This window comes from Condylura cristata, unplaced genomic scaffold (genome assembly GCF_000260355.1).
Source record: "Condylura cristata isolate star-nosed mole 26May11 unplaced genomic scaffold, ConCri1.0 scaffold00003, whole genome shotgun sequence".
NCBI classification, from domain to species: domain Eukaryota; kingdom Metazoa; phylum Chordata; class Mammalia; order Eulipotyphla; family Talpidae; genus Condylura; species Condylura cristata.
In genome coordinates this window covers 70,776,887-70,787,372 of record NW_004567104.1, presented here as the reverse complement: position 1 = coordinate 70,787,372, position 10,486 = coordinate 70,776,887, and the positions used below count along the sequence as shown (strand labels likewise).

Sequence of the window (10,486 nt, the reverse complement as noted above, 5' to 3'; positions counted from 1 at the left end):
TATCTATCTATCTATCTATCTATCTATCTATCTATCTATCTATCTATCTATCTATCTATCTATCCATCTATCTATCTTCCTACCTACCTACCTGTCATCTTGGACAGGACATGGCATTTGGTTGATGCCTAGCTAGCTAGCTATCACCTATCTATCTGTACATCGGCATATCCAACCATCCATCCATCCACCCATCCTACCTGTCTGTCTGTCTGTCCATCCATCCATCCATCCATCTAGCTAGCTGTCTACCTACCCACCTATATAACTAACTATGTCTATATCAAAAGATTAAAGTCCTTATTTGAAAGACACATGCCCTTAGTTCCCATCTAGGTAATATTTTTCAGCCCTCTGTTCTCACTATCCTCTCAGTCAATCTGTCTAGTGTTATAGATTTTAAATGTACAGAGCAGGCAACATAGAGTTGTGTGGCCCCAAGATAATCATGATAATGAGATAATAGTTCAATGGTCTGTGGATATGCCATATGGGGCTAAAAATACCAAAAAAAAAAAGTCATTAGATTGAGAAACATTTATGATACTCCTTGTAAAACACATTAGCATATGTTATTATGTTTTTTAATTGAGGTAACATTGGTTTACAATGTTGTTTGCATTTTAGAGGAATAGATTCCCTCCCCCCTTCAGATATTGTTACTTGTGTCTGAGTATAGAATCACATTGGAATTTAAAGTATCAGTTTCCTTAGCTTCCAGATAAAAACTATTTGACCAGAGGAAGAATTTATTTTCATCATTTTACACACCACCAGATCTGAACCTCAAAATCAACCCATTTTTTTTCTTTGAAAAAGTGCCCAAAAGAAAATGAGAAAGAAATAATTATGCAAGTCTCTGAGTACTTTGAATTAGGAGAAAAACAAAACTTTCTCAAAATACATACTTCTCAGTTTACAAAATTAATTAATATATAAAATTAATAATCTTTAAAAAATATTTATGATTTCAAGAGCTGGGGTGTAGGGTAGAGGTGTGGGGTGGGTGGTGAGAGGGTTCACCAGAGACAAAGTGGGGAGCAGCACAGGCAGATCTACTAAAATATACTGCTGAAGGGAGCAATGGATAGAACAGGAGAGGTCAGCTGCACCATGTGGGTCACTTCCTTGCCAGGGATGGAATTCTGCTGCAATGGCTGTTGATAGCTTCATAGTGCTGGGACTTTACACATTATACTACCAGGGAGGGCCTAAAAGTAATTATCTTTGTAACACAGAAAGGAAAAATATTTGATTTATATATTTTACAACTTTTATTGTCAATCACATGTATATGTAAGATATATGCATATGCATGTAGGTATCAAGGTGACACATATGTATATGTGTGCATACATATTTCACTGTGAAATATATCTTCATATCTTTTACTATTTTTTCCTTGAAAGAACATAAATCAACACATTTCATTTTTGAGTTTTTGCAGTTTGACTCTATTGCTTTTGCCTCATATGGACATAACTACTTATATCAGACACATCATAAGTTAGCTCTTACAACAGTCAAGCAATCCAGCAGATTTACCTAAGCATTCCTAAGTCTTAACCTTACTAGATTTATTTGAGATGTTTCACTTTACAATGACTCATTAAGAACAAAAACAACAAAAGACCCATTGGATAAAATAGTCTTTAAAACCTGAAAATTATTAGAAATTACTACAAAGTATGATAAACTTCATTCTTTCATTTATTCAATAAATAGACTTTATTTAGAAGAACGATTAACATTCAGTGAGGAAAATATGCTATCAATAATATTACTTCTACATCTCAAAACAAAACAAACACAACAAAATCAAACCTTTAGTAACATGTTTAATGTGGTATGAAGTAAACTTATTTCTAAGGAACTAAACCCAAGGCATTGTCACATTCTACTGGGATTTGAACTTGAGCAGTATGCTTAAACTTGGGTTTGGTTGTACTATCTTCAGAGTGAATTAAGGAAAAATCAGTTCCTTCTTATGGTATCACTGAATATTCATTTTTGGAGATATTCAAGGCATCAGGATTTTAAGACACCATCTTAACATATTAATAGAAATTATTTAGTGGGTCTCCCTGGTGACCTAGGGGTTAAATCTCAGCACTATCACCACTAGGGCCTGATTTCCATCCCCACCAGAGGCCAGGCAGACCTCTCTTGTTTTTGTCTAGCCTGTTATATTTCAGAAGACCCTCCTGTTCTGCTCCCCACTCTGTCTCAGGTGAATCCTCTCACCCCCAACCCCTTTGGTCTATACCCTAGTTCTTCACAAACTTAAAATTTTTAAAAATGCTAAAAGATTTTTAAAAATGAATTAATTAGGATTTATATTCATAAAATATGTAACTATAGGTAATATTACCATGTGTGTGTGTATATGTGTGTGTGTGTGTGTGTATAAAAATCAATGAATATAGATTTAAGAAAAAAAAACTTAAAACCTTCCTGAATAAATATGTTGTAAAAACATATTGGTTGATACCCTAAGGTAAAATAAGTGGGATTGGGGCACATAGAATTGGTAAAGAAAGTGTGATAGAAATATGAATATTATGACAAACTTTAATAGAGATATGAGTGAGTAATAAATAAAATACTGACTGGAAAAAGTGACACATCTCATTTATACAAGGATTTGTTGGCAATGGAGACAGAATAAGATTGAAAGAGTAGTTTGGTAAGGAAAGCAAAAGGTAGATTATGAAGTAGAGAGAGGAAAGCTATGGTAACTAAAATGAGCAAAATCTTAGTTTTTAGATATTTTGGGCATAAACCATTCTGAAAAAGTGGGGAATAGTGTTAAGAGAATATTTTTGAACACGCAGGCTGATTATAAAAATGAGTTTATTCTCGGCCTTCCTTGGTGGTGCAGCGGGTTAAAGCACTAAGCTTAAGCCACTTCTGCATGAGTTCAAGCCCCGCCTGCCCCAGAGGAGCTCCACATGGCGCCTGCAGACCTCTCCTGACCCGCCCGCTGCTCTCCTCACAGTGTACTGTTCTGCTCCCCACTCTGTCTCTGGTGAATCCTCTCACCCTCCGCATCTCTGGCCTGTACCCCAGTTCTGTATGAATAAATAAGTAAATCTTAAAAAAAATAAGTTTATTCTGTCAACAATTTAGTAACATAGAATATCACTTCTTCCCACACTGCCAAGACTCCCAAAGCTACATATATAAAAGAACGAAGGGGTTCAGAGTGTGAGGAGCAGGGTGCGATGGACCATGTGGGGAATATCAGACTTCGGTTGTGGGAGTAGGTGATAACCATGTGTGAGAGGTGTGAGCCTGTACTTTTAAAACATCGTGTAAACCAATGTTAGCTCAATAAATATAATTAAATAAGTTAATAACGAGCTTATTCTTAGGGATCATTTCTCAGTTTTCGAAGCAAGTTTTCCTGGGTTGATACACCCATTGGCTATTTGACAATCTGAGAAATGAAATCAAACCAGTTTTCCCGTGTGGGAGGGAGGGGTCAGTTGAGGCATGTGAAGAATTTGATAGATTTGCAATGCAAACTTGATCAGTGTCTTTGAATTTAGATGGAGGTAAAATAGAATAATCCAAAGAATGGTGAGGAAGTGAAAAGACAGGAGATATTTAATGAGAAAGCACCATCCGGTATGATGTCATATGCTTAGTAATGAAGAATTCTATTTGGGGAATTTTTATTTTGGGACTTTGAAACACATTTTTTCCCCTCATTAAAACACAGGAGTTCAAGGGCATTCTAGCTCTGCTGCCGAGCCAGCTCAAAACCTCCGTGAATGTAGGCCTCTCCGTGTGTCCCAAAATAGATTAATGAGTTGCCTGAAGTAATTTGGAATGGTACAAAAGCACAGTCACATGTTTTCCGACGTCTTTCTGCTCCGAGTATATAAGCAAAGCCACCAAGCTGTCAAATTCACACTGGGGATTTTGCCTTGAACAGCAAAACACACTTTACCCGCGACACCATGAGCTACTTCGGCAACTACTATGGCGGCCTGGGCTACGGCTATGGCGGCTTCGGGGGCCTCGGAGGCCTGGGCTGTGGCTACGGCTGTGGCGGCTTCCGCAGATGGGGCTGTGGCTGTGGAGGTTACGGCTCTGGCTTTGGGGGTTACGGATACGGCTCTGGCTTTGGGGGCTACGGATATGGCTCTGGCTTTGGGGGCTATGGGTGTGGCTGCTGCCGCCCCTCCTGCTGTGGAGGGTCTGGCTTCTCCCGCTTCTACTGAAGTACTGTGCCAGGCCTGCATCTGTTATTATGAATGAATTTGCCAACACAGTCTCCTGTCAGTGGGCTGAGGTTACTCTAGGCCCATTTAGCAAGAGAAATCTAAGAATGTCAGATAATTGATAATTTATCAGCTGATCTATATCATGCGTCTTGCTTCCTGATTTTGGGCACCAATGGATGATGTAATGCGGAATTCCCAATAAATGGCATAATTTGATATTTGAAAATGTTTTCTCTGGTTTATTCAATTCAATGATGTGTACATAATTTATATAAATGTTATTGTCTTTGTGTTAGAAGTACAACACACCCAATGATGTATGTATGTGTGCTTAAATACTAACAATAGAAATACACAAGTCTCATTTGAGAATCTGTAATTCAGAACCTAGAACGTTACTCTTTTTCTCGATTGTAGCTAAGTAACCTTTAGAATTAAGTGCAATCACACCATATCAGTTACGGAGTTCTAAATCTATATGCATTTTATTTCACATAGTGTGCAAATCACTTATTTCTGTTTCTTGGTGGATATCAAACTTGGAATTAATTTTATGCCTCCTTCAAAAACTTATACTGCCTCTTTTTATATTTTATAAAATTAATGATATTAGATATACCTATTTAGAGTTGCTAGTCACTCATTAAAACTGTAAAATAAAGTATTACTTGAAAAATAAATGAAACTTTAATTAGATTTCCCACCAGTCTTACAACTCATATTTCTGACTTTTCAGAGAAAGTTATTTTTTTCTGTGAATCTTTGAGTTATATTTGTACTTTTTCTTTACTCATAATCTTCTGTCTTCCTTTAGTTTATTATGCATATAAAGTAAAACTAGTCTAAAAGTATTGTTGAACGGTGCAATAAACATGAACCTGGTCATTCAATTCACTATCTCTGCTGTCCTCCTGTGGAAACACTATTTTACATTGTCACCATCACCAATAATGTTGAAGTGATGTGTTTGTGATCCAATAAGGATAATACAAACAAAAATATCATCAGCGGGACAGACATTGAATGACCCCAAGACAAAAATTACCATTCAACAACTTTATCAGAACTTTAAAATTTGTAAATCTCATTCATGTAAAACTTCACCCTTTCAAAATTGCCATTTGACTGGTAATATTAGAATAAGGAATAGAATAGGTAAAATATCTGAAAAAATATTGTTTTTCTATAACTTAATGGTATCTTTAGATAATGATATGAACTTGACTTTAGTGATATTTGGTATCAGCTAGACAAATGAAGTACTTTGAGGACAAAAAAGAAACTGTAGACTAGAACAGCTGAATGAGACAATTAAACTTGGTAATGCTGTTCAATAATCTTAGATGCAGGGAAACTTAATATGTGATTTTCTCTGGCAATTAGTGGCAATATTCATGTCAGGATCCTACTGTCTTGAGTACTAGTAATCTACCACACTATGCTGACTCTCTCAAAGTAAGATATTATTGGCATAACACTGGCTCGAGATAGGTTTCAAGCGAACAGTGTTGTAGTTGTAGTTATGATCAATATAAATCACACTATGCTGACTCTATTTCTCCTTGAACATTGTCAAATAAACCATTTTGAAAGTTTTGTCATGATTGCAAGATCTGATTATCAGTCAATGGCAGGGATACCAGTTCCAGTTCCTCTACTTAGTTTAACTCCTGTGCTCCTTGAACATTTGGGTTGTTGTGATAGAGATAATGGTGCCTATCAACTTCTAATTTATCTGCTTTTGAATGTAACTAAATAATAAGCAATGTTAAACTCAACTCTTGATTAACAAAATACATCTTGACTTCTTTCATCAACTCAATACTGCCTATGAGGTCCATTTAGCATCCCAAAGAGATGAAAAGGTGACATAGGTCCAAGTCATTCTTCTGTGTCAGGCTATGTAGTTTGACTCATTAGAATAGAGTTTTTATCTTCCCTTACTTTGGTTAATATCTCCAGTGGCAGGCTTCATGGGATTGAGAAGAAGTAATCAATACAGTTATTGCTGTAGTTGACATTCTTAGCATGGTCAATATTATCATAATTGTGCTCTGTTTAAAATTATATTGATTAACCTCCTAAGTGAGAAAAAAAATGCCTTGAATTTATGAGTCTTTACTTCACAGAAATGTAATATCCATCAACATGAATAAAATTTTGATCATGAATTAAAACTTCTTAAAAATGTTAATAATTCAAACCTGTTTTTGATCCAGTGAATAGACAGAAAGATTATAAGTACCAAAGGAATTTCCAATTTGAATATTTTAGTTGTTTATGTTGGAAAAAGCAGGTTTGTTTCATATTTATCAATTTTTATTTTTGTGTCCAAACAATGGTTATTTATAAGTTTTGCATTCTAGAGTCATGTTTCTTCTTTGAAAGTACATTTAGCATTTATTGCATTATTGAAGTTTTTCATTTCTACCCCATGTCATTTCCATATATAGAGATGGCTTTATGAATTAAAAACAAAAACAACTATTGCTTAATCATGATCACGTGCTCTGACAGTATTATACAAGAAAGTGTGGAACCCTACATTCTATGTAATTTAGCATTAAGCACCCACAATTCTAAATGATTTACTAAAAATAAAAATATATTTTATCAATTGGATGAATTCCTGCAATAAGGATTAATAAGGATTAAAAATGAAACGAAGCTGGACTAGTGTAGTACATGCATTGAATGTTAAGTTAAATGACACCCTGAAGCCATAATACCTTGAATTTTGGATTTTAAGTTAATCTTATGACATTTCTAGAAGAGCCAGTAAGTTATTCAGATAATGATGTGCTTGATCCTTGCTTTAATGTAAGTTAAAGTCATACTATTCATTAAAAACTTATTGTTGAAAGCTAATTAACTGCTACACTATTTAGAAAACTGGATCAGGTAAGTGAACAAACTCATTGAAAAATATGTCCTTCCGGCCCTCCCCGGTGGTGCTGCACATTAAAGCACTGCACTAAGAAGCTTAAGCCACTTCCGCATGAGTTCTATCCCCGCCTGCCCTGGAGGTGACCACATGGCGCGGCAGACCTCTCCTGACCCACCTGCTGCTCCCCTCAGCAGTGTGCTTCTACGATCTGCCTGTTCTGCTCCCCACTCTGTCTCTGGTGAATCCTCTCACCTTCCGCATCTCTGGCCTGTACCCCAGTTCTGTACGAATAAATAAATAAATTTTAAAAAAAATGTCCTTCCAATATTACTAGCAAGTATCAGTATAATTTAGCAATATGGTTATATACATAGAAAACAAAACTTTTGAGTTCCAAATTTTAAGATAGGGTGTCATCTTTAGGGCTTACTCAGGCATAGAATCAGCTTTGGGTATCGACATCGCACTCACTGGGATAAGGTGAGGAACTATGAATATGAGGCCATATGTGTCCAAAGTCTATTCTGTTTTTTTAATTGTTTTTCAATGTTGTCACATATTTACATGTTTGTTAACTACTGCAGGTTTTATAAATCCTTAGAAAATTTCAGATGATTTTAGAAGTTGGAATATATTTTACCCAAATAACACTATTGAAAAATCTTAAAAAAGGTCTAGTTCACTTCTTAGGAAAGTCTAGTTAGAAATTGCCTGGAAAGAAAAACTGGGCAGAAATTTGGTAAAGAGGAAATGAGAGCAAGAGTAATATTTTGATGATGGAGATATAGCCAGGAGGAAGGCAATGTGCCTTGAGCTTCTTGGTTGAGGGTAAACATAGTCACCTGTATCATAGATGTATCTGGCTGCAGCAATGGGTCATGGAAGGAAGATATTGGGTGGAATTGTAAAAAGACGTGAGATACATGGATCGATGATAAAGGACAGAAGGGAGAGGGGACATGGGTTGTGGCGGCAAGTATGGTGAGCATTTGTCGTTGCAGTGACATTAGGAGAGTGGTCTGGAATGAAGAAAAGAATTGTTATCTCATTAGCAGTCTTGCTCACAGTTAGTCTCTGCACTTTTGACTCCAATTACACTAAACTTTAAAACCAAAACAAGTAGAAAGCCAAGAATAAGTCAATGAATTGTGCATGGTTCTAAGGTGCTCAGAATCAGTAACTGTTGTTGTTTCTTCAGGCACTCACAGCAGGTGAGCCAAGTCTTCCTGACACGATATGTTCTTTTACCTTCTGAAGAGAGACTCACCCTTTGCTCCTGACGCTACTGCATGCATTCATTTTGAAGGAATTGATAAATACGAGAGTCTTGAGTTTTCCTTGATATTTTGTGGAATCATGTGTGTAACAAATCACCAGAAAGCCTGTAATGAGAAGCTATTTCATCAGAAATTCATCAATATTTAATGGCATTGAGGTCAAGTGATCTTAATTATATTGAGGGTTATTATGTTAATACTTTGAAAAACAACTATTTCTTCACAGGAAATTAAAACAATGTGCTCCGGAGAAGCCTAACCAGGTAGCCAAGCAAGTTTTAACATTCTTCGTGAGGGGTGTCAGAAAACATCAGCCTAATGAGTTGTATCAAGCGAGGATAATTTGTGGCATCACACCCTCAGAGGTCATGTATTCTAGCACATTCTCTGAGCAGGGTATATCGGCCTCCCTGGAGCAGGTTGACAGTCACAGTCTGATTCTTGACTTGAGCAGCAAACAACTCACCTCTCCTGACATCATGAGCTACTACGGCAGCTACTATGGAGGCCGCGGCTATGACTACGGAGGATTCGGTGGCCTGGGCTGTGGCTGTGGCTATGGAGGCTACGGAGGCTATGGGTATGGCTCTGGCTTTGGGGGCTACAGATATGGCTGCTGCCACCCATCCTGCTGGGGAGGGTCTGGCTTCTCTGGCTTCTACTGAACACTACTGAAGTTCCATGCAGGGGGTAAACCTTCCAATAGGTGTGGTCTACCTCGTGCTTTCATTCCCAAAAGCATTCTCAGGTTGTCTCCAAAGTCAGTGGGTAGCTATTTATGATTGGTTAAACTGTTCCCTCAGTATTTGTGCCTGCTGACCCCTGAATCCATCATCTAAATGTATATTCAATAGCGGTAACCTTCCTGTTTGACCTCTTCATTATGGCTTCATTTTTTACTACCGTTAGGGTGATGTGACGTTGGTAACAAGAATGTACAGACAACTTGTATTTTGTTTTTGTCTAATAAATCATTTGCCAAAAAAATAGTTTGGTTTCTTTTGATATCTTGATTTTATTTCAACATCCTGTGTGAGTAACATAAACAAATTACTTAAGAAGCTTCGAGGTGGGTGGTTACCCGTCAAAGTGATACAGAGTTTTCGAGGTCACTATGTTAAACAAGTTTGAGAACATATTGAGACTAAACGAAAATAACAGACAAGACGCCTTATTGATAGAAATTTCTTCTGTCAGGTTTTGCTGCATTACTCAGTTCCTTGGGGTCCTAGCTCTTTCTTCCTTTTTCTCTCCCCAAAAGATCTCCAGAGAGGTTTTCTTTTAGGTGTATTTATCAATGCATCACTGGGGTCAGGCCTCTTTGAAGATCAAGTGTGAATGGATTCAATCCTAAAGTTTCTTAGCCAATGTTTAAGTTGGCCAGAGAACTTGTTTCACTAGTTTGTCTGACATGACTAGACATGTCTGGATCCACTTAAATCAAACCTGGACCCCTGCTATTTGCCTCTTGAGAAATTCTTTTTATGCTTCTGTAAAGGTTCAGGAGGAACATTATTGTGTGAACAATTTCTCACCGAAAATTGTTCCCTTTTCACCTCCTCTGTAGTTTAGATTTCAAATCAAAATCAAACAAGGGAAGCAAATGAGCAATAAAATAAAATAAAGGAGAAGATCTTATAGGGCCCAGTCACATAGACTGTGCCCAACCTATTGGCATGAAAATCAGTGTGAACAACTGAGCCAAGGCTATTAGAGCGTATGGCAAAGACTCAAAGAATTGCCTGCAGAACCTCTGATGTGTCTTTAATCTTGCTAGTTAGGTTTTGAAATCTAAATCATAGCAAGTTCTAAATCCCTTGGATAAAATAGAAGAGTTCTTCAGATAGCAATTTTATGCTTTAACCAAAAAGTTCAGTGGGATGAATTGTATATACTAATAATAATGATCAGTGTCATTATTATTTTCCAGTAGTGACATATATCCTTGAATTTTCATTTTCCATTTTCCAAAGTTTAGCATCATGAGAACAGGGATGCACATTCACATGCACATTAAAAAATATTATTTGTGCATACAAGAACTCTAGGGTTCAGGACAGGGATGTGAGGATGAGAGGATTCACTAGGGA

General features: G+C 36.9%; 2 protein-coding genes across 2 annotated transcripts; both read left to right on the top strand.

Annotated features, from left to right (window-relative positions):
• The first annotated feature begins 3,965 nt into the window (after positions 1–3,965).
• Positions 3,966–4,229, top strand: LOC101624833 (keratin-associated protein 16-3-like). The gene has a single exon (XM_004675503.1). The coding sequence runs from the start codon at positions 3,966–3,968 to the stop codon at positions 4,227–4,229; it is 264 nt and encodes an 87-aa protein (XP_004675560.1).
• A 4,646-nt stretch (positions 4,230–8,875) lies between these two features.
• Positions 8,876–9,061, top strand: LOC101628825 (keratin-associated protein 19-6-like). The gene has a single exon (XM_004675337.1). It carries the CDS (start codon positions 8,876–8,878, stop codon positions 9,059–9,061), a length of 186 nt encoding a protein of 61 aa, XP_004675394.1.
• Positions 9,062–10,486: the final 1,425 nt, after the last annotated feature.

Excerpts from the sequence above, each read along its gene's own strand:
- LOC101628825 (XM_004675337.1), top strand. The coding sequence starts at position 8,876 with ATGAGCTACTACGGCAGCTACTATGGAGGCCGCGGCTATGACTACGGA.
- LOC101624833 (XM_004675503.1), top strand. The coding sequence starts at position 3,966 with ATGAGCTACTTCGGCAACTACTATGGCGGCCTGGGCTACGGCTATGGC.